Source organism: Nasonia vitripennis, chromosome 3, assembly GCF_009193385.2.
Source record: "Nasonia vitripennis strain AsymCx chromosome 3, Nvit_psr_1.1, whole genome shotgun sequence".
Classification (NCBI taxonomy): domain Eukaryota; kingdom Metazoa; phylum Arthropoda; class Insecta; order Hymenoptera; family Pteromalidae; genus Nasonia; species Nasonia vitripennis.
In genome coordinates, this window is record NC_045759.1 from 6,873,774 (window position 1) to 6,895,638 (window position 21,865).

Sequence of the window (21,865 nt, forward strand, 5' to 3'; positions counted from 1 at the left end):
CAGGCTGGCTTTTTTAGGTTAACAACGCCGCTCGATGAGCGCAGCCCTGAGATAAGGGAAGATTCGCTCCGCGGCGGAATAGAATTCGGTGTGCAGCTGCAGCGCGTACCTACTACGCCTTGACTCATCGCTAGAGGGATATCTTCCGTCTCTCTCTGGTTCGCGCTCCGTCGATACGTCGTTGCGTCGCTCCGAGTACCTATGCACCATGACCGTATGGCGAGTACACTCGACTCATCGCCCTTGATTCAACGAGGGTTCTTTCAAGCCTGCGAAAGGGCTGCGGTGGTTCAAGGTCTCTCATACTCTCGGAGCGACGCTTGAGGTTAGGTTATTCCGTGAGGAGAGAAAGAAACTATGCGCGAGCTTTCCAGGGACATTTCGCCTGCAGCGAATATAAGGGTTGAAAAATCGGAGTCGCAGGCCTCCGATGTTTACATTACACCGATGTCGATTCGCGATCGAATGAACTTAACGACCGATGGAAAAAGGGACTGAACTTTGTAGTTTGTACTGTCTGGTGAGTACCTACCTATTACGCATTAGTGCGGTATCGTTGCGTAGTGGGTAGCTACGCGCTGAGAGCGACAAGTATAATGGCCGGTCGAGAGACACCTCTGCGCGATGTGTTCTACGGGGCTGCTTTTTTGCTGTGCGTGAAGATAAAGGGTATATACTTATGTTATATTACGAAAAGGCGTGAGCGCCGAGTTACATTTTTGAGGTTACGTGTAGCATCAGCGCTTGCAAAGAAGAAAGAGAGAAGAGTGAAGATCGATGATGATGCTTTCGAAGTTATGGGTAGGTTACGCGCGGAAGCGAGTCGAGTCTTTCTTTTTTCCCGCAGGTGCGTGTGCAGTGAGCCAAGGCCACCTCGCAGAACCGCCGCCGCCATCCCGCTGATGCGAAGAGAGAGAGAGAGAGAAATTGCTTTTTGAGGTTGTTGCTGAGTTAACTGGCGCACGGCGCTACGAGTTGTAGGTACCTACTTACTTGTGCGGAGGCAAACGTTTTTTAACGTATGGCGATCAAGTGGTTATAATTGCCGGTGGTTGAAGGTTTTTGGTTACGTTGGCATTATGTGGATCTCGTTCTAGGCGATTTTGGAGTTTCGGAGCATGTTGCGTTGATGAAGGGATGCGATGTTGGGAATGTAGATTATTTATGAAAAAGAGTAGGAGCAAATTTTTTATTTTACATATCAGTTTGATGCAATTTCATTATAACGTGCAATCTTCCAAAAAATCTTGCAATTTAAGTTGAGTTTATTCGCATGATTCACTTTTTAAATAAAGAAGGGGATTATTTCACATTTTGTCCTATCGGGGAATAATAAGCATTTCCTCGCGAAATCACGACTTCCGCATACGATTAATTTTTAATTTTTTCCTCTCGAATAAATTTCTATGATTTATGATAATTTGATGATATTATAAGCTATTTTTATTATTTATTTCTGATGCTCAGAAAAACGAATCATTATATAGAATATCAGAAATCAACCCTTTCGATCCAAACTCACTTTTGACGGTGTATCTAAGCGCGCGTAAAGTGTAACTTTACACATTTTTAGAATGACCATTTACGAACCCTGAATTTAAAAAATAAAGTTCAATATAAGTGCAAAAGTTAAAGTTTTTTACTCGCAATAAGTATACGCGATCGTCATCGCTTCGCTACGAGAAACTCACGCCTGTGCGAGAATCAACTCTTTCGCACTATCAAGTGTCAATTAAGTGTTAAAATATATTTCGTAACAAATGCGTAAAATTGTGCACTATTTAACATCGCGCATAACTTGGAAGCTTATGTTGACCGAACTAAACTTTTGAATTCAGGGAACCTAAAATTGCGATTCTAAAAGTTTTTAAAATTTCACGAACAATAAATGAAAAAAAAAACTTAATAATACAATATTTCAAGTTCAATAAACAACAATTTCTAAACTACGTAGTAACCAAACTACTTGTTACAGACACTCATCGCAAGCAGTCAGTGCTCTCGAGCATCACCTGTTCCTCAACAGCTGACGATGAACGTACACACGTGCAGTAACCTCCAGCGCATCATCAACCCTTCATCAAACAGATCAACAACACCATCGCCGCATAATAACGCCCACGCACATCCAACAAGTGACTCTCTCTCTCTCTCTCTCTATAAATGTGCTCTAATCTTACATAATTTCCCCCAGCAAAGGACAGTAAGTAACATAAGCCTCGGTAATACGGCAAAACACTCTGCGCGCGCGCGTAATCGAGAGATTTGCAACCTGCGCTCACTGCGTCTTTCTATATAATATTTACGTAACCGAACATTTATAAATAAAACCCGGTGTGTGCACGCGTGGCGTCACTTGTTTATTTATACAGTACACCCGCCCCCCTTCAGACTCTCGCGCATAGTATAATATGAATCCGTTTCGCGTACGCGTACGTTTTTTCTCGAAATTCATTTGCATAACACACACTCTACTCTAAATGTCACACAATAAATTACAGCCTGCACTGCACAACAAACACAGAAATCCAGAGAACCTCTTGACAAAGGCCGAACGAGTTAATCCGTTTGACTATGTGTGCAGTCGTCTCGCCGAGGGAATACAAGACACAAAGAGAAAAAGATCGATTGACAGAGACCCGAAAAATCAAGTTCACTGCACCAGCAGCGGCGTATAACAACACAAGATCACAAGTGCACAGTAGCAATGCGGTATAGTATATATAGTGAGTGAGAGGGGGGGGGGGAGAAGGAGCAAGTTACTCGAACGCTGCGACGGCGGCAGCACGTGCCGCGCGGCGGAGACAGCTGTGGTGTGATGTGCGAGGGAACTGCGGCGTTTTGCTCCATTCAACAGAGCTGGAAAAACAGGTGATCCCTGACACTGTGTGCTGGAAGGTATGAATCGAGGTTTTTTTTCTCCCTTCTGCTGACGTGATTTGCTTGTACAATGTTCAAATATATAAATAAGAATGTAGGTGCACGAGTGTCAGGAGCAAATTTTACCAGCCAACACGAAGACGGCGAAAATCGGAAACGCTTAATCCCCAGGTGGAAGCGCAATAAGTAGAGGCGCCCGGGAGGTGTCATTCTGCTGTGCGAATGCGTTAAGTATTGCAGCAGTAACAGACGGACGCGCGTCGCGCGTTATAATCGCAAGGGAAAGACGACATGCGACCGGCTTTGAGGTATCGTGTGAGAAGTTTATACTATCGTCTCACTTCAGTCTTAGGAGCTTATTTGCACTTCAGTGATCACACGAAGTTTCTTGTCTCTGGCGCGTATAGAATTTCGTTCAGAGTAACAGCAGGTCTTCAGTGTATGCGCGTACCTATTTTAAGTCTCTGAAACAAAACTTTAAAATACGAGATTAGCAAAAGTTACAGTATCAGTACTTATACTCTATAAGTAATAAAAAACCTAAAAATAATTTAAAAGTCTACACTTACACTTCGCTACATCGAAAGTAAAAATCTTCCTCATCCTTCATTTCTCCTGTGGCTCGGACGGCAGCTGCACCGCGAAATCCACACACGCTTGTATATAGTTATAACGCAAGAAGAGAGAGAATTTGATCGCCGCGGCGCGTGAAGTGGCCGACTCTCTCTCTCTCGCGCGCGCGCGCGCGCGAGATGATGTCGGAACGGGAAATGGACGCCGGACGGACAGCCAGACGGCGATGGTGATGGCGAGTTGAAGGCCCGTGGAGGTATACAGATAGGTATTTAGAGGCGAGTTTTGCGAAGCTGATGTTGGGGTGAGATTGAAATTGGGCTATTAGAGTAGTGCGGTTTGTTTGGGGAATTGTAGAGTTCAGGTTTTGTGGAGTTTTGGAGAGACGACGATGTACAGAGTGCGATTGGGTAGATCCTGAGTGCCGTTTTACAACTGAGCCTGCATAGTAATAAAATTGACATCGATTGATTCGTGATTAGTCTCCTGTAAGAATTTTAAATATTATGACATATTTGCAAAAATCGAGCTCTTTCTTTAAATTCCGTGTCTTACTAACAATTCAAATCTAATTTTAACTATAAATATCATCTTAGATATGTCTCAATGATTTATACATTCTTCTGATGACATCAAAATCACCATTCACCTCCAACAAGACATTCACACTCCATAGATGACTCTATATCAGAAGATCATTCAAGGCGCTATCGTTTGTTGCACTCGCGCTATTCGCGACGATACTTCTCTCGATCTTCTGATTCTTTGTTTCTCGCGATACATCAGCTCAGCAGCGTATGTGTATCGAACGTGCTATACGTGTAATCTGAGTTAAAATTGACGATAAGCGCGACGGGGAGAGTGTATTGGCGCATCGGAATGCATAAAGCTTCTCGTCGTTCCAGTTGCTGTCATGTATCATTTACTGATGAAAATTCAGTGTAGAGAGTATCGATGGGATAGGTCTGGATTGCAGAGAGATTAGGACCAGATTTACTTTTGACGACTTTGATTGAGATTTGTACCGAGAGATAATAATGACACGATAATCGCAAGGTAATTTGTTACTAATCAGTTAATGTACCGTGTCACATTAATCATTTATATCATATCTGCATGCATATATGATTTTTTTTTACAAACGAATGCCACTGAAGCAGAAACATTCTGACGGTGTAAGTACACTCTAGTACATACACTGTCGATCATAAATTATACGCTCTTGATTTTATGTATTTACAGCGTACAGAGAAAAGCTTAGGCAAACCTGTGAAAAATCTTTTTGACGCTACAACCCCGCAACGCAAAAGCTCTCGGTCACTATTGCGTAACTGATACATTTCCGGAAGGAGACCACATCAGAGATCGGCGTATTAGGTGTGGTCAGTCAGAATCGCCGATCGCGTCCTTGAAAGTTATACGACGGATTCGCTCTACGAAATTTATGTGCTCTAGTGTTCTGTTTGGCAGATGGTAAAATTACTCATGAATTTAACAATTTTGTTCAAATTATTAGCTTTAATTTTGAGAATTACAAATACATTAATTTTCAATAATAATTATTAAAAACTTCAAACAATCTCATCGCTATATGTGTTAAACAAAAATCCAAAAATCTGTTTATTTAACGTACAGCAGTCGACTCACTGCTTAATTTAAACAGTACGAAACCTCGTAAAAAAATCATAAAATTCTCGACCAAAGCATCATCGCCAGTCTTCGAAAGACAAACGTGCCCTACACTCGCGACAAGCGAACACGGCGATTCTCGCGCAGCCTCCGCGTCGCTGTTGCGCTGCATAAAGAAAGAAAGAAAGAAGCCGCGAGCCAATCGCAAACTTGGAGTCGCGTGCCTCGGTTGCCCCACCGCTACATTTCTGCCTTCTCTACATGCGCACATAACATATACATACATACACCTACAACGCGTGCAACGTTTATCCCACTCCCATAGCCGCCTGCGAAAGAAACATCAGCTCTCGAGAGCGCGCCGCCTTTGTCCGCGAAACGGGACACACTACTGTATGTATAGTCTTTTAGGTATACATCGCAGATTGTATACTTATTTATCATGTGATTAGATAGATTGACCGGACCTAACGTAATCGATGCTTAGGAAATAACGAACAGAAGGAGAATACGATGAGCTGCGAAATGTGGCATCTTGCAGTAGCTATAAGGTGGCGGTGGACTCTCTTTGTTTTGCTGCTTTTCTTTCGCTGCGATGCTCTCTGCGTTCATTCACTTGCTTCATTCAGGCTCTGTGCCTTTTTGTTTCCAGCGTGTGGTTGCCTCGAAACCCGTTTATCGCGTCGCTCTTGTGGTTTGCACTGTTTGATTAGCGATTTTCAGCGTCTCATTATCGATACAATTATGATTCGATTATTTTATTATTATATAAGGATCAGAATAATCCGTAATTGGTAAAATTGGATTTTTTACAGGATTTTGAGTTTTGAATTACATCGCAGCACATCGCATATGATTGACTTTTTTGTCAATTTTTAACAAAATCAACAAATTTTTTTTACAGTTGAATGTTAGCTGCACAATACTGTATAAAGGGCTCGTATGTTATAAGACTTATTACACAAAGACTATGTTTTTGATAAAATGTCAGTCTTTTTATTCATTTTTATTTTTTTCTTCATTGCAACTAGCTTAAACAAGAAATTTTTTCTACAAAAAAGTCTAATAACGAAAACCAAATGCACTTTATAAAAGGCATTCATATAGCTCGCTTTGTATAGATTTTGTACATATAACATCATGTGTATATATGTATATATATATATATATATATTTGGAAGTATTATCTGAATTCTGACAGCGATGAATTTTGATTTGCTTTTGCAGAACTGGTTTGCGGAAAAGCGTGTTGTATTGTATATTGTAATTTCTTTAATGCCTGTTTCATTATAGTTTTAGTGGTTTTCATTTTCACATAAATCTTTTACAATTTAACATTGTTAACTATTTATAATTACCAGCTGATTGTACCAATTTTGATAAGTAAGGTAAGTACTAACAATTATCTCATAATTTTTGTAGTATGAAAAATGAGATCATATAATCACAGCAAATTTAATTTTCAAACCATATTGACGTTGTTTTAAAACAGTGTATATCATAAGACTGGAACTATTTTAGTCAAAAGCTAAAACACACAATTTTTTGTTAAAGGAGATAAATTTATAAATATAGATAGTTTAAATACGTCAAACCATGGTATAAAAAATCTGATTCAATTGCAAATATTTTTGCTGTAGTAATGTGACAAGTGTAGAGATATTCTGAAATAGCAATCAACGTTTTTTGTGTCTATATTGTATAATATGTTCGTGGGTATTTGATCTATTTTACAGGCACAATTTTTTGAAACACATTACATTATTTCTTTCAATTTTCACTTTTTTTTCTATTTTACTTAACATTATTGTATGCAACCAAAGCCACTTTTTCTTACATAAATTTTGAGAGTGAATCATTTAAACGAATTTGAATGAAACTCTTTCAATAAATGCAAGTTACTTTACAAACCATATTTTACCTTTTTATAGATCAACTTATATTATCAAGAAAAATTTTAAGTTAATGAAAAGTTGAAGCTAGGGTTTCATTGATTTTTAATTATTACTATATAAGTATCTTGAAGCAAAAGCGTTTAAAATATCAACAAGTAGAATTGCTTTTTCCTTCCGAGAAATTTTAAAACGAATCAAGATGAAAAATTCATTTCAAATTTCTCTAGGAATGACTGTTTAGCCATGGAGCTCAATGCACACTAGGAAAAGATTTGTACGAAAGGAAAAAAAACAATGTTATTAATATTACGTTTTTTTATAAGAATTTTATAGAAAATTACAGCCAATGCACTAACTTAAATAAGTGCAGCAATGTATCTTTTAAATACAAATCTTTTCTATTTTGAATATGTATTAAATCATCATTAACATGCGAACAAAAAGAACGTGTGATGGCTTAAAAAATTTCATAATAAAAATATTCATTTTATTTTCACAAACTTATATATTGGCGCATGTTTAATAATGCAACTCGCCACTTGATAATGCACGTTAAATTTTCCTCTACAGAAAAAGAAATCTTATTGCAATCATACCGTGAAGTAGCCAATAAAAGTCCTTTTACCAAGACTAATATAAGTTTAAAAATAAAAAATGATCATTTTCAGCTTTACTCATGGAAAATATACGTAGTATAACTTGGATATATCTGATAAAGATTTCGCAGCCATAAAAACGCTCATATTCCAGATGCACTCTTGGTCTGTTTAATAACCCCCCAGCATAAACTAAAATATTCTTTGAAGACAAAAACATTTCACTGCGCACTGTCTGTAAGTGACTTTATAAATTTACATAGAAATCATTTTATGTCAGTTATAATTATGTAAATAGTTTATTTTACAGACAGCTTGAGAAAGAAATGTCTACTTATTTCACAGAATATTCCATCTAGTGCTTATATATGTATAATAATAGTAATATAAAAAAAAAACATATTCGCACATAGTTACGACATCTGAATCAAGGCTTGATTCAAGATTACGGCACACGACATACTCATATACTTCTCAATTCTATCAACAGACATTACAATCCTTTTTTCATTTTTTCTTTGCTTTACATCTGTATATTATGGAGTAGCGAAACATTCAGCTGAACGGCCACAAATATATTTATGTTCGGTATTTTTGTAATTTCATGTAACAACAGTGTGCGCGCTGTGTACAATGGAAAGTTCAGCTTAGCCCAACGTTTGAGCGGTCAATCGCTTTTGGATTTGTTTTCGCTTTCTTGTTGGCTACCCTCTTCCTCTTCATCTGAGTAATTAGTGGGAGCTTCACCTGGCTTCAGAAGCTTACCTACGTAGTCGTACCTCTCTGAAGTCAAAGACAAAGTTGATATAAGTATACCATAGGTAATTAGATAAATAAATTTATAATTTGCATAGCTTGTAAATTTCATAAATTTGCTCATATAAATCATTCTGATCAATAAAATCAAACGATTCGCTAATTTTCCATTTGAACTCTTTTACATGAAATAAATGTAACTCCCATAGGAAAAGTACAACATAATCTACAAAAAATCCAGCTTCAAACTGTCTTTCTACTGGTTTGTCAAGAAAATGGTATAGAGGTATTGTTATGTTGACCTTGAACGTTGATCTCATGTAATATGCATTATTTAAGAAAATTTCAAGTCAGTAGGCTGGCTCATTTATCCGGGTTGAGTGATGATAAGAATCGGAGTCACGATGATGTGAGATTTAAGCAACAAAATCAGTTCAAATGTAACTGGGATTAACCTAAATAACTTTCCTTTGATATAGTTAAATAAAAAAATTAATTTTAAAACTACAAATTGAAGAATTGTAATAATTTTAATAACTTTTAAAAGAATGTAATTTACCTTTGAATTGTTCTTCCCATTCCTTAACAGAGTTCATTTCGTCCGTGTTTAAGTCACTGAGATCATCATAGTCATCCTTTCCAGGCACTACAGAGAATGTAGCTAAACCTCGACTAGCGTCTCGACCTCCGAAAGCTGCATAAGGTCCACCTATGCAAAACAAATTAAAGGAATGAAAAATAAATATATAAATCGAATCATCAATCATGACAAGTTTTGACTTGAAAAAGTAAAGATCCAGAAAGTGTTTATGTGCAAGTCTTATAAGAAAGTAAACAGTATTAACAGATAAAGTCACTGGAATCGCACTCTTCTCATAACAAAATTATCATTCACTTTTGCGAGTTATTTTTTTTTTTAAACTAACATTGGGAAATATCAAATAACACTAGCTTCAAAAGAATGACTGAATAAAATGATCTTTTTGAAATTATTCAAATATTTGCACAATTATTGATTAATATTCTGAGCCATTTTTCAGAACCACAATGAATTGAACCAAAAACAAAATTTAATTATATGACCAAGCCTCTCAAGAAATTAAGGCTGAATCTCTACAGCACTCCAAGCAGGTTTCACAGACTTATGCAACAACAATTCAAAAACTTTTCCAGCAGCATATTCTTATTCGCACAGTCCTGGGCAAAAAGCAGATTAAAAAAACCATTCCTAAATACCTCAACGAAATGACTATCCACAGCTAAATAAATTGTGCAATCCAGAGTTAATATACTGCACTGTCATTGCCATTGCCCATACAAATGAGATGAGAAACTTACGAGATTTTTAATCACTAATCCTCCCCAACATTGACTCTCAATCTACCATACCAAAAAGGCTCCCTGCTTAGACTCTCTGCACCAAAATAAAACCTGCCCATCGAGGCCTACTAACCAGGACCGTAGAATCGAGCTCCCTTGGTGACGTCGTAAACGTTTCCATTGACGGCAACGAGGATCCTTCCATCGGCTTGAGTGCCGTTGTACTCCTTGAGCTCCTCCACAGTGAAATCGCGCCTCATTTTCGGCAGCTCCTTGATCCGCTGCACCGGCTCGTCCTGCTTCGTCCTGCTCTTGAAGATCTTATAGACCAGCAGAGCGATTATGGCGACGAGGGCGAGGTTCACCGGACTCCGGATTACCTCGCTCACGAAGCCGGCCAACAGACTTGACTCCGGCTCTGCCGCTGTCGTCGGCGGCTCCTTGTTCTCGGCCATTTTGCTAGTGCCTCGTCGTGGCTGCTATTCTGCTCAGTATACGTACCTGCGATCGTTCAGAAAAAGCTCGTAAGTATATATATACACCTAATACGTGGCTGTGTCGCGTGTGTCTGTACGCGCGAGAGGTTACGCGACGACTGAGCCGAGGAATTCGTTTTTTCTCTCTCTCTCTCTCTCTCTCTCTCTCTCTCTCTCTCTCTCTCTCTCTCTCTCTCCCTCTCTCTCTCTTTCTCCTCGTGTATCCTACTCTGCTATACGTTTCATTATTTCCCTCCTTCGCCGCCTGCATCACCACACCTGTTAAACGGCGCGGCGCCTCTTTTATATATAGGTATACACACACTCAAGCGCGTCTCGCATTCGCGTTACACACAATTATACCTATTACAATAGCAGCAGACGTTACGTCGGTAGTTGCTGTATTATCGCTGAATTGACCACGACTAGGTCGTATAAATGTAGTATATGTATACCTGCAACGACTATTGACACTGCTCCGAAATCACGCGGAGGTTAGACCGGATTGCACTTTTGCATTTTTCAAGAGAGAGGATCACACACGGAGAACTCATTAAACCGATATGTAAGATAATTAGACGCAGCGCGCGCGCGATGACTCGTCAGATGCAGCCAGTATAGCATATAAAAGACTATGCCGATTGATTCTCTCAATCATTGCACAAACTCGTCAACCGAACAACCACACGACTATACCTCATATTATACTTATACATAAATATTATTATACAGTACAGGCTTACGCGTCAAGAATGTTTGTGTATGCGTACCACTCTGCGATGTAAATATATATATACAGGTATATAAACCCGCGGACGGCAGGGATAGAGAGAGAGAGAGAGACGATTTACCAGGACGACTGCCGACGAGATACTGCCGCGACTATAGACGCTGCGCGCTGGCTCGATCCGCCGTCGTCGTCGTCGCGCGCGCGCGCGCGCCTTTTCTCGTTCCGTCTCTCTCTCTGCAGCGGCGCTCGATGCACCGTTGTGTGTGCCCCCCGACGCTCGCCACGTATACGGCTTGTTGTACCCTATGTGTGTATTAGGTTATGTCTCGCTGGAGATAGATAGAGAGAGAGAGAGAGAGAGAGACAGAGATAGAAGATTCTGTTTTTATTTCTTCTGCTTTTTCTTCTTTCGAGGGGAGTGAATGGGCGAGAGTGCGTTTTTTTTATACGAAGTTTATTTTCGATTGTTGCGCGCTATACTCGCGCGCAGTTGCCGATGCAGCGCCGGCGACGTATTTTATATTGTAAATTTAGTTCACAGCGTCTAGCGATGCTAATCGAACGCGAGGGATAAAATCGAAGAAGAGCTCGTGTGTGCATTATAATGCGAGACTCCCTTTTTCATTGGGTATTCGTCGATTTGAAATTCCTCAGAATAAATTAACGTTGGATATATTCTACGTGTATACGTATGGGTTATCTTCGATGCATAGAGACTAAGGTTACATAATTTCGAAAAAATGTCTCGTAATATACTTACGCTCCAGAGATTGCGATGTATGTCTGTACACACGCGCAAAACCTTATAATCGAAGAGAGAGAGAGAGAGAGAGAGAGAGAGAGAGAGAGAGAGAGAGAGAGAGAGAGAATAAGTCACGCGCAGAAAGAGAAGCTTTTTGCATGTTAATAAAAAATCATTCGGCCCTGACGACGCGTGATTTTTTTCCATCGAAGATCGCGGAGCGCAACGACGACGCGCCAAGGAGAATTTAGAGCCGATCACGTGAGATTATTTTAGGCCTATATTAAATGTATTTACACGAGAGGAGAAGAGCGTTCTGAGCGCTGTTTTTAACGATTTTTATTTCGTTTCGCTGCGCTGCATCGATGTATTATTAACCGAGGCGCGCGTATTTTCGTTCGAGAATGCAAATTACCCTCTTTTAATTTAAAACCGCGTCGTATTATTGTGTACAGTGTAGTGTCTCTTCGGGCATTTGATTAACCCAAAAAATCGTTCGCTTCCTATATCAACGCGCGCAAAATAAAACTCTACTATACTCCAACGAGGCGGAACATTTTTTTCTTCGCGAATTTCGCTGACTGGCTAAATTTAGACAAACGATGGCATACGCGCGATGACGCATTTTGCTTTATTACAAAACTCGCCGATCCGAAAGGATTGAGTTTCAGTTGTATACCGCGGGGATCGCCGGCTCCTGTGTGGAGAAAAAAAAATGCGCGGAAACGACGAAGGAAAAGAATTGTTATAAAAAGCCAAGGAGAACGTATACGCATTTTGTTGTCAAGGCGTAATATACATTAATTTGTTGATAAAGCGCGTATCTACAGTCGAGCAGATTATTGAGTGATAAAGGCCGCGTGTACTGGCGCCGGAGAAATCGAGCTCTTTTTTTCGCGATAGAGTTGCGCCGCGGCATATTTATGGCGGAGAAATATTTGTAAGATTGTGTTTGGAGCTTACAACGACGACTGTGTTCTTATACATAAATTTCTTACGTAACAGTATTTTGAAAAATAAAATATCCCGCGTATAACTAGTTTCGGAGTCGTGATAGGCAGAGCAGTTAGAATAGTGTAATTTTTAATCCCGCATGTATGTTCCAGTGTCGTCGTAGTATATAATCGCAACGAATCTGCTGAGGCAGTCGAAACACTCACCGGAGAGCGACGCCAAACGCAATTATAACGCGAAAGTCGGTCTAGCAGAACCGGCGAGTCACTGCGATGATGACTCATCAATTTTCTCGACTTATTACATTTGCATTATCATTTATCGGCTAAGCGTTAGAAAACTCTTGTTAAATCACTGCGACTCTACGAGATATCGTCAAGCTATAAACTGACGCAAGTTAACGGAAAGTCTTAATTTATACTGTAAACTTTCGTGTATACTGTGTGTTATAAACGTACATAAATACATTATAAGAGATACTTGAAAAATTTCCTGCATCGCATGACATCGTGCGTCGCGAGAATACGAACAAGCTGCTAAAACGCTCGAGTTTTTCCTCGACTTTTTTAGAGGATAATATCCTGCGCGAGACACAAGAGTTCAATCTCGTGAGCTCGTTAACGCGAGACCGGCAAACTGAAATATTGATTTTAACACGTAGACGCTTCTCGGTAAACAAATGCGACGAAAGCGAGGAAAATCTTCGCGAAACTTTGAAGCGCAGTATTCTTCCTTACATAACTCAAGAAACGTTTCACGTTTCTGGAAACCGCAGAGAAAACTCAACAATATACGCATTCTTCCTTTTCCACTTCAGTTTTGCTCGCCTACAAAGTCACGCTGCGCATTTTCGCGTGTCGATTTCGCACCGCAGGCTTTTCTTATCTCTCAAGCGCATATATCTATATACACTTATATGTATGCGCGATTCGCAAAGGAGAAAGTTCGTACGCGAGCGTGTTATACATATAGTCTGTGTGAGCATGTCTACAATCCTCCGAGACAGCGCAGGAGAAAGCAAGATGCGGTGAATATAATGTAGAAAAGACGCTGGAAGTTTTTGAGCAAGACAGGTTTTATTGATGTTGCAGTTTCCGTTCTTTCTTATATATAGATGCGGTTCTGTATCTACAGTTTATAGGGGCTTGACGAATTACAATGGAATAGGTTGAGAAAGCTAGTCAGTTCATATGTACCGCCGAGTAAGCGGTACGATGTATCACTATACTTTAATAATCATTGATGTCAAATTTGATCAGGTGGCTCTTTAATCGGTCAGAGTTAAAATAAGACTATTTCGAGTGTCGTGAGGATGACTATTTCAAACTCGTTATCAACGACGCGCTTTTAATACTCTGCGTTGATACTTCTTTTTGTAAATAGAAATAATAATAATTTGAAGATACGCCTTTTTCCAAGAAAACGCAAAAGCCGTATAAATAAAAAAAAAAATAATAATAATCAGTCTGTCAAATTTGACGTGAAATCAAAACCTTCGAGGGAATCCTTGAAATTTATAATACGAACGCAGAAGACGTATTCCATTTTAACTCTCAACCCGCGAATACACACAATAAAATAACTTACATGTACTAATAAAAATACAAGTCACAGTAAGATTGGACGGATTCGTTGTGTTCTCACGAGAGAACGAGATCGAGTTGCAATAGAGCGGACGGCATTATGATTTATACACGGTGTATAAACAGGTTTCCTCTTCGCAATAGCGCACGCAAAAAGCGTCCTCTTCGTCTTTTTTCTGAGCTTCTTCGATATACAGAGACGCTTCGCAATGGCATCACCTAATACTAACGCGCAAAGAAATAATCGTATGGTATTATTTAAATACGATGTTTGGAGACCATGCAGCGATAGAGCGTTGCAGAGTAAGTCAAAGTTATGAGAAGATTAGGTTTCGATTTTGTTGCTGTCACGTTCGTGAATGTAGAGGTAAGGACGGATGTCCAAGTTATTAGGGACGCTCTTCGGATCGACGTGCTCCGAGCAGATTGGACAAGTCTCGTCAGTCTCGATTATTCTGCAAAAATTTTTAATTCTTCAATGATAATTACGTGCATTGATTGATAATGTTTATTTATACATGTATAGCTTCAGATCTGAAATTAATGGGGAATACACAGTACACTTCAGAGCTCAAACTCTAAATAACGCTGTTTCATGCTTATTCGAAATTGATTTTACTCTTGAACTGGTTTATAGCACGACAGCGGTCTTAGCTTACCCTATATTTTAGACAGTATTTATAAAATCGATTTACCTCATAAATTCGCTCCTTATCGCTGGAAAGTCGCACTGGGGACAGGCAGTAAAATCGTTTTCCACTATATGTCGGCCCTGCACATAAAAAATATCAAGGTCACATAATTATTTTATTAATAAAATCATAGCTATTAAATCGAATCACCCATAAAAATAATCCAATTTATAAAACTATGATAATTGCTACTAAATTACAAAATTACTTGAAATTGACTCTAACCGTTGCTATGCAGAAAGGAATGGTGTTCTTGCACTTGTCGCAGTTGACCTCGGTTTCGGGCAAACGACTTTTGCAGTAAGGACAATTGGTCAGGGGCTCATCCTCATCCTTCTCTTTGGTGCGCGGTGGTTTTCGTACAATCGCTTCAATTTTCTTGCTATACTTGGCATCGATCTGCGATCGATACTCAGGCCGCATCAGCATTGCTGCGAAATTGAAGGCAGCGCTTCTGAGACCTGCGCGGTGACATTCGATCACTGTAGATGTCAGGATCGGCACGACATCTGAAAATGTTGGATTTTATCGATTAACCGCGATTGCAGATTTTGACGATACAAACTACAAGATTAGAAGAGACAGATAACTTACGAGCTGGAAATTTCGAGATGTTATTTGCTACGCGTATCAACATTCTTGCTCCTTTCAGGTGATCGTTTCTTTTAACGTGGAGACGAACAAGTATGTAAGAATGCAATAGTCTCATATTGGTTTGCATTTCTAGAGGTGCGTTAATTTTGTTTCGCTTTAGTTCTTGGTACATGCTGAACAGAACATCGTGAGCATTTCTATAATTTCCATTGATCTGTTCTTCATTGGCAATAATAACTGCCGTCTTTGCCGCCTCCCGATATTGCTTACGTGCCATGTATAAACGGAACAAGTATTTCGGATCCTTTCAAAAATTTGTACGTCGTTAATTATTTAGAAAATTGTAGTTTGCAAAAAGTGTCCAAGTGTAAGGGGTACTTACTTTAGGTAAGCCATCGCTTCCTAGAAGAAAATCTATAAGCTGATTTGCCAATTTCTCATCCCTTGACGTAGCTACCGTATCGATAGCTAAACTTAATGCTTCGTCATCATCTGCCGTTATTTGAGCAGCTTTCAATAGAAGCTTCAAAGCCTTGAAATAGCCATTTAATATAATTGTTAATTGTTATTCACGAGTAGAGTATACAAAAATCGATACAAATAAAATTTACTTTGTGAAATTCTCTTGCGTAGAAGTAATATTTTCCGGCCAACAAACTGTTCTTCTGAGACTCAAAGTAAATGGCAAGACTCTTGAAGTCTTCTTTCCTGACGTTGCCGTCCTCCATGGTATGCGCTAAAATTTCACCGTACAACTCCATCTTACTGTGTTGATTCGCCAACTGGAAAGCTTCGTCGTGGCAGTTCGACAATATCAAGAACTTTATGGCGGAATTGTAATCGTTCATCTTTTGGAAAAATCTAGCCACCATTTTGGCCCCCTCTATACTCTTAGTTTGCTGCACAACTTCCACGCTTCGCGCTGTAAAAAAATTCATGTCAAATGCTTATTTGTTAACTATTTGATTTATGTCTTTTAGTGAGGATTGCGAAACCCACCGGGATTATTCAGGTGTTCCAAGTTTATTCTTATAATGTTATCATAATCTTTGGCAGTTTCGTAAGCTCTAGCCGCTTCTTCGTATTTTCCCTCGGCCTCTTTGGCCTTAGCATATTGAATATTAATCTTTGGAGTGGATATCTGTGGCAAAAGTTGGCCAACTTTGTGCCAGTTCTTTAATTTTATGTAAGCGGACGCTGCCTTGTCAAAGTACTCCGCTTTTTCGTATAACAGGGCAGCTTCGTTAAATTGCTGTAAGAATCATATATCGTATAAGTGTGCGCGGGATGCATTCTAAATATATTCATTTATTTTCTAATCGTATTTAGATTTTTTCATGCATTCTAACAATTTTCAGATTGTATTACAAGAGCAGCAGAGAAGCTGAATTAATGAGCGTTTGAAATTGAAACAAGGTATTCTGATAAGATCAAACAAAAAGCATTCTGATGCTGTATAAATGAATGAAAAATTCAACGAACTGAAACTACAGCAGAACCCTCGTTTTGTTCACCTTCATGCTTTCCAAAATCTCGGCGCAATCCTTTCTCAGGTATCTGGGACTGTCATTCTCCATAGCGATGCCAACGCCCTTGCGACTGTCGCCGCATCTTATGGATGTACGAGCCACTCCAGCCAGACATTGTATTCGATGGCTTGGATTCTGAAGCAGCAAAGCGGGCGTCGTCTCAGCCAGGCCCCGCTCGTAATTTACCAGAGCCTTGGGATAATTTCCTCTGTACGAAGGAGTAGGGAATTACACTTTGGACACCAGATAAATGATATTTATTATAAAAAGTCTTTTGAATATTACGTGAATTCGAGTTGTTGAGCGTATTCTCTCGCGATGAACGGTATCTCTTCTGGCTTAAGATTTTGAGCCAAGCTCAACGCCTGCACCCACTGCATTAGATCCCTTCTCAGGTATAGGGCCTCCACTGGTTGAGTAGATTGAAGGAAATACTTTTCGGCCTCGTCGTATTTGTTCAAAAGTGTACAGACATGACCGCACAATAGGGTATATTCGTTGATGTTTTCTAATTTCTGTATCGACCACACCATTGGGGCATCCTCAATATGTCGGTATACTCTGGTAGCTAGAATGATCGGAATTATTATTTATTAAAAATAAACTTTTATGTACTAGCTTATTCCATATCTTAAGTGCGATCATAAAAAAGGTATTGTCGTGTCACGGTGACTCAGTCTACACGGAGCATAATAAATAACGTGCAATAACAGAAAATCGATATTTACCTATTTCTAGGTTTAAATTTACAAGTGCACCTTCAGCTAGCTTTAACCATTCATTGTTATCGTTTAATCTTCGACACGTCTCCCAAGCTTGTTGGAACCTGGAAATTTTATAATTTTATATAAATAATTTAAATTAGTACAAAAATCGATTTGAACTAGGAAATTTACCTTCCGCACAGTATTTGTTTACCAAGAATTTCTATTAACTTTTTATTATCGACAATATTTCCAATTTCTTCGTGCGAAGATAAAGTGATCTGCATTAATTTACTACCCGAATTGCTTAGTGTCATTTCACCTGAGTACATAAGTGCTGGCACAGTATCGGAAGGCAATTTTGTGTCACTAATTTTAACAACTTTTGATCCTGTGATTTCAATAGTTCTGTTAGTAGGCAATATGTATATTCAAAGTTCACAGTTTTGTAACAAATAAAAAATGAATATAGTACCTTCTATGTGATATCTTATAAAAACGTAGGTTGCAATAGTATTGCTATTGTACACTGCAAATACATTACGCTCCATAAGATTTTGATCCCAAACAACTCCTTCAACAGAATCAAGACAGTCGGGTGCTTGAAAAATTGATTCATTGATTGGATCATATACATAAATATCTAATTTGTTATCCATAAAACATAGTTGAGATCCATTAGCGTCCAAGTACACTTGTTTTACACCATGACTGTGAGAGTACTTAATAGCTTGTTTGAACTCTTCGAGATAAAAATATACAATGTTGCCCATCTAAAGAAGAAATTGAATTATAGATACGGACATAGATTGGCAACGATTTTTAAAAACTGAAAAACTTACGTCATCACCGTATACCAGAAAATCCGCGGAAAGAGCATGGCACGTTATTCTAGAACTTAAGGCACTTTGGTCTGGAAACATTTTTGTATCCCTTCCGTTATTTATTAAAGTTGGATCACTTTTGATCTGAAATAAATATTCAATTATGCTTAGTTTAATACAACACATTGATACTCGAAAGTTGTGATTAATATTTCCACTCACTGCATGCAATTGCAATTTGCCATCAAAAAGGACAGAGGTATAAATTTCATTCAAATTCATCGAATCCACAGAAGCTAAGTAATCTCTTTCAAAATGTATCATGGATGAGTTGGTATTTTGTCCCATGGTTAAATTCCAAAATAAAGCTCTATTATTTAAAGCAACCGCTACATGAAGTGGACCTACTGCAATGATTGATGGTTCTATTATCGTATTTATTATTTGAGGTGAAGGTTTAGTCTGTGAAAAAATCAATATTTTGTTAGGAAAATTATTTTCAAATACCATTTACGTTTTTATCAAAATAAATAGATGCTTACCTTATCTAAAGTATACAAATACACTACAACTTCAGTCAAACTAGCAAGTACAGCAATTCTATTGCCACAAACACTTGTCAATTTTGGAATTTGAGCCAGATAAATCAGAACATTTCCACTATGAGTTACAGCTGCTAGCATTGATCCATCAGCTGACCAGGACACCGTACTAACTCCAGTTTCACCAGTGACTGCAATAACTTTTTCCGTTTCTTCCAAATTTTGTAAACTGTGTACTTTCAAGTTATTGTCACCACAAGTCACGACTTTGCTCGTTATCTGGTTAATATCAATGCCGTTCAAAGAATCCCTATGATTCTTTACTTGAAATAACTCTTGGCCAACTTCTTTGATATGCGTTGAAATTGCTGTAATGTAACCAGCTTCAAAACCTAACAATATGTAACCATCTCCATACCATTTATAAGATACTATTGGACCATAACGTTTTTGAAATGTCAATTCAATTGGATTATCCGGGTCTAGGATGTTGTACAGATACAACGTGGTTTTACCAATTATCAATGATACCTAAAAACACACAAAAATTACACTGTGCACATTTATAAAACAAATCATACTTGACTAGAAAATTCGTACAGTATTTTCTCCTCCAACTCGTTGATCCATTTTCATTTCACTGAATTGTATATCCGATGGATCACCATGGAGCTCTATTTCTCTACGAGTGTCACCATCACTTGTGCTGACAGTTAAAATCTTATCTTCCCCAGCCAGGGCCAGGAGACCTTCCATTGACCACGCACCACAAATGATACGTTTCCTGTGTTTTCCCAAAATTGGTATTCTCCTGCAAGTTTAATTCAATCAATAACACATTCTTTGAAATTAAAATATCTATCTAGAAATTAAGCATACTTTGCATTTATGTGATCGTATATGACCAAATTTCCCTTCTGAGTTCCAACAGCAAGCAGACAGTTCCTCTTTGCCCACATCATACAGGTAAGTCCATCCCTGACTCCAGCATCTACTTGTGACCTCTTGCCTGTTGTTGCATCCCAGAGCACGATGATTGAGGAACCACTTGTCACGGCGGCCAGAACATCGCCATCAGAGTCCCAACCAAAACCAGTGCATAAACCAGGCAGCTGAATACGCTCTTGTAGCTCTCCCTGTCTGTCCACGATAGCCACTGTCGAGTCGCATCCTGTTGTAGCCAGATGCGTACTGTTGCCTGGCCGCCAAGATATGTATAACGTTCCTGGGCCATGAGGCTGGTCCAGCCGATATAACACCTGTTTATTATATAAATTGAGTTATTTAGAATAATAAATAATTTTTAACAATGTAAAATAGCTTTTTGCATTGATACATTGATAAAAAAAGTTGAACTTTGTTTGTAAGAGCATAAATAATTTACTCAATGCTCACTCCATATTTTACAAACATCCTTCATTAAATGATTAAATAATTATCAATCTTATGTATCCACTCAAAAACCTTATTATTTACTCTTTGAATAAAATATTCGTAAACAAATCATACTTAAAATCATGCTTGTTTGATGATAAAAAAAATCTACTACCATCGGTTCTCCAAATCGGAGCAAAAACCAACCCTACACCCAATAATCGTCCGCTAGAGCCGTTCGCCGAATATACGGCCAGGCATTTAAATAGCCGCAAACTATGCATAATTTACGCGCGAGGACGCTGCACTACAGTAGCTCGACCATCGAAAATCCGAATACCCCCCTCCTAATGCATCGTGATTCCCGTCACCAAAATCAAATCCCAAACTGCCTAATAAGTACTTATAATACAGCAAAGTGAAAAAAAGTCTCAGTCGCCAGAACAACACAGCACCAAAACACAAAGCGCGACTCAGTAACTTGTAGGTTATGTCCCCGATAACCGAAGCTCACCGGAAAACAAGCTTTAAAAAGCCAAATAATCGAGACTCCAGAGAAAAAAAGAGACGTAGCAGACCTTGTCGGAGGCCATGTCGCCGATGAGGAGCTTGTCCCGGTTGGGCCGCCTCCGTCTCCTGACGATCACGACATTTGTACTGCTCGCTGTCGGAGTAGAGGACGGCTGATGTACGACGGTGGCGGCGGCGTTTGTACCGCCGCTGCGCCGGAGCTGACGATGATCGGCTGCGCCGGCCAGTGTGGGGCAGGTGCAGAAACGAGCCGGTCAGAAGAGGGTTGCTTATTTGATTAGATCGATCGTTGCTGATGTACGACATTCTTGTGACACATTGCGCTCGGAGGTTAGGGACTAGACTGAGAGGAGATGCTCTTTTGTTTATTCGAGTGAGCGAGTGTTTGATCGATGCGGATTTAATGTATCATTGTTGCTTGGAGATGAGGAAGCGATGAGCGTGTTTGGATAGAGGGATTTGTTATACTTATTGGGAAAAAAGTGACCTAGTATGTATATTCATGAGATATGACAGTTGGAGCGCTAAATGCGGCTGATGGATTTTTGTTCTTGTTATATTTTTGTTTGCGTGCGTAGAGGTATTAGAGAGGGAGAGAGAGAGAGAGAGAAATGCAGGTGATCACGATATATTGTTTTAGTTTTACGGTTTTAAACATGTAAAGGAGATGATATTGTATTCTATTAAACATCTTTCGGAAAAAGAATTATGGTCTTTATAATTTTTGCAGGTGAAAGAATATCATGTAATCCATTAATTTTCAAAGTCACAATTTTGATCGAACTAATAAAAATTATAACTTATAGAGCAAAAACAACATAATATTTATCGATCTAAAAAAAAACTTTAGTTAAACCAAACAACCTAAGAACATCATCAAAGGAAAACATCATCAGCGAGTCGTCTCTTGCAAATATGCAAGCTCACGCGACAAGCATAAA

The 21,865-nt window shown here is 39.0% G+C and overlaps 3 protein-coding genes and 2 long non-coding RNA genes across 33 annotated transcripts in view; 2 read left to right on the forward strand and 3 right to left on the reverse strand.

The window, feature by feature from the left end:
• LOC100123220 (histone acetyltransferase p300) overlaps positions 1–642 on the reverse strand; it is a 25,551-nt gene extending 24,909 nt beyond the window's left edge. For all 15 annotated transcript variants that reach the window (XM_016984203.2, XM_031926116.1, XM_031926114.1 and 12 more), the window contains exon 1: positions 533–642. The gene's annotated coding sequence lies outside the window, so the exon portion shown is untranslated. The remainder of the gene's footprint in view (positions 1–532) is intronic.
• LOC107980918 lies at positions 103–7,775 on the forward strand. 8 transcript variants are annotated; one of them, XR_004344772.1, is made up of 3 exons: positions 556–669; positions 736–801; positions 1,976–7,775. It is a non-coding gene; the product is annotated as an uncharacterized LOC107980918 (long non-coding RNA). The 8 variants fall into 8 exon arrangements; XR_004344771.1 differs by having other exon boundaries at positions 591–801; positions 1,976–4,509; positions 4,696–7,775; XR_004344770.1 differs by having other exon boundaries at positions 591–801; positions 1,976–3,941; positions 4,050–7,775.
• LOC100117931 (membrane-associated progesterone receptor component 1) lies at positions 6,052–14,246 on the reverse strand. 7 transcript variants are annotated; one of them, XM_031926125.2, is made up of 4 exons: positions 10,977–11,231; positions 9,783–10,150; positions 8,889–9,038; positions 6,052–8,356 (listed from the first exon to the last, which is right to left on the reverse strand). In XM_031926125.2, exons 2-4 carry the CDS (start codon positions 10,102–10,104, stop codon positions 8,241–8,243), a joined length of 588 nt encoding a protein of 195 aa, XP_031781985.1. In that variant the 5' UTR covers positions 10,105–10,150; positions 10,977–11,231; the 3' UTR covers positions 6,052–8,240. The 7 variants fall into 7 exon arrangements, with proteins under 7 accessions (XP_031781985.1, XP_031781984.1, XP_031781983.1 ...); XM_031926124.2 differs by having other exon boundaries at positions 10,896–11,231; XM_031926123.2 differs by having other exon boundaries at positions 10,869–11,231.
• LOC116738548 lies at positions 8,190–8,840 on the forward strand. Its single transcript, XR_004344777.1, has 2 exons — positions 8,190–8,394; positions 8,539–8,840. It is a non-coding gene; the product is annotated as an uncharacterized LOC116738548 (long non-coding RNA).
• Positions 13,606–21,736, reverse strand: LOC100123210 (WD repeat-containing protein 19). 2 transcript variants are annotated; one of them, XM_001606772.6, is made up of 18 exons: positions 20,972–21,736; positions 19,899–20,278; positions 19,620–19,830; positions 19,020–19,550; positions 18,700–18,939; positions 18,496–18,621; positions 18,129–18,426; positions 17,846–18,044; positions 17,678–17,775; positions 17,235–17,517; positions 16,935–17,157; positions 16,420–16,672; positions 16,032–16,342; positions 15,803–15,952; positions 15,421–15,724; positions 15,052–15,335; positions 14,830–14,906; positions 13,606–14,589 (listed from the first exon to the last, which is right to left on the reverse strand). In XM_001606772.6, the coding sequence occupies exons 1-18, from the start codon at positions 20,984–20,986 to the stop codon at positions 14,460–14,462; spliced, it is 4,113 nt and encodes a 1,370-aa protein (XP_001606822.2). In that variant the 5' UTR covers positions 20,987–21,736; the 3' UTR covers positions 13,606–14,459. The 2 variants fall into 2 exon arrangements, with proteins under 2 accessions (XP_001606822.2, XP_031781982.1); XM_031926122.2 differs by lacking the exon at positions 20,972–21,736 and adding an exon at positions 20,569–20,897 and having other exon boundaries at positions 14,167–14,589.
• Positions 21,737–21,865: the final 129 nt, after the last annotated feature.

What these genes read in the sequence shown, in the direction of transcription:
- LOC100117931 (XM_031926125.2), bottom strand. Translation starts at nt 10,104, where the DNA reads ATGGCCGAGAACAAGGAGCCGCCGACGACAGCGGCAGAGCCGGAGTCA. An exon ending in AGCTCGATTCTACGGTCCTG is followed by an intron (nt 9,039 to 9,782) that starts GTTAGTAGGCCT and finishes TGTTTTGCATAG; the next exon opens with GTGGACCTTATGCAGCTTTC. An exon ending in ATGGGAAGAACAATTCAAAG is followed by an intron (nt 8,357 to 8,888) that starts GTAAATTACATT and finishes CTTTGACTTCAG; the next exon opens with AGAGGTACGACTACGTAGGT.
- LOC100123210 (XM_001606772.6), bottom strand. An exon ending in GAGTTGGAGGAGAAAATACT is followed by an intron (nt 19,551 to 19,619) that starts GTACGAATTTTC and finishes GTGTGTTTTTAG; the next exon opens with GTATCATTGATAATTGGTAA. An exon ending in GGAACACCTGAATAATCCCG is followed by an intron (nt 16,343 to 16,419) that starts GTGGGTTTCGCA and finishes ATTTTTTTACAG; the next exon opens with CGCGAAGCGTGGAAGTTGTG.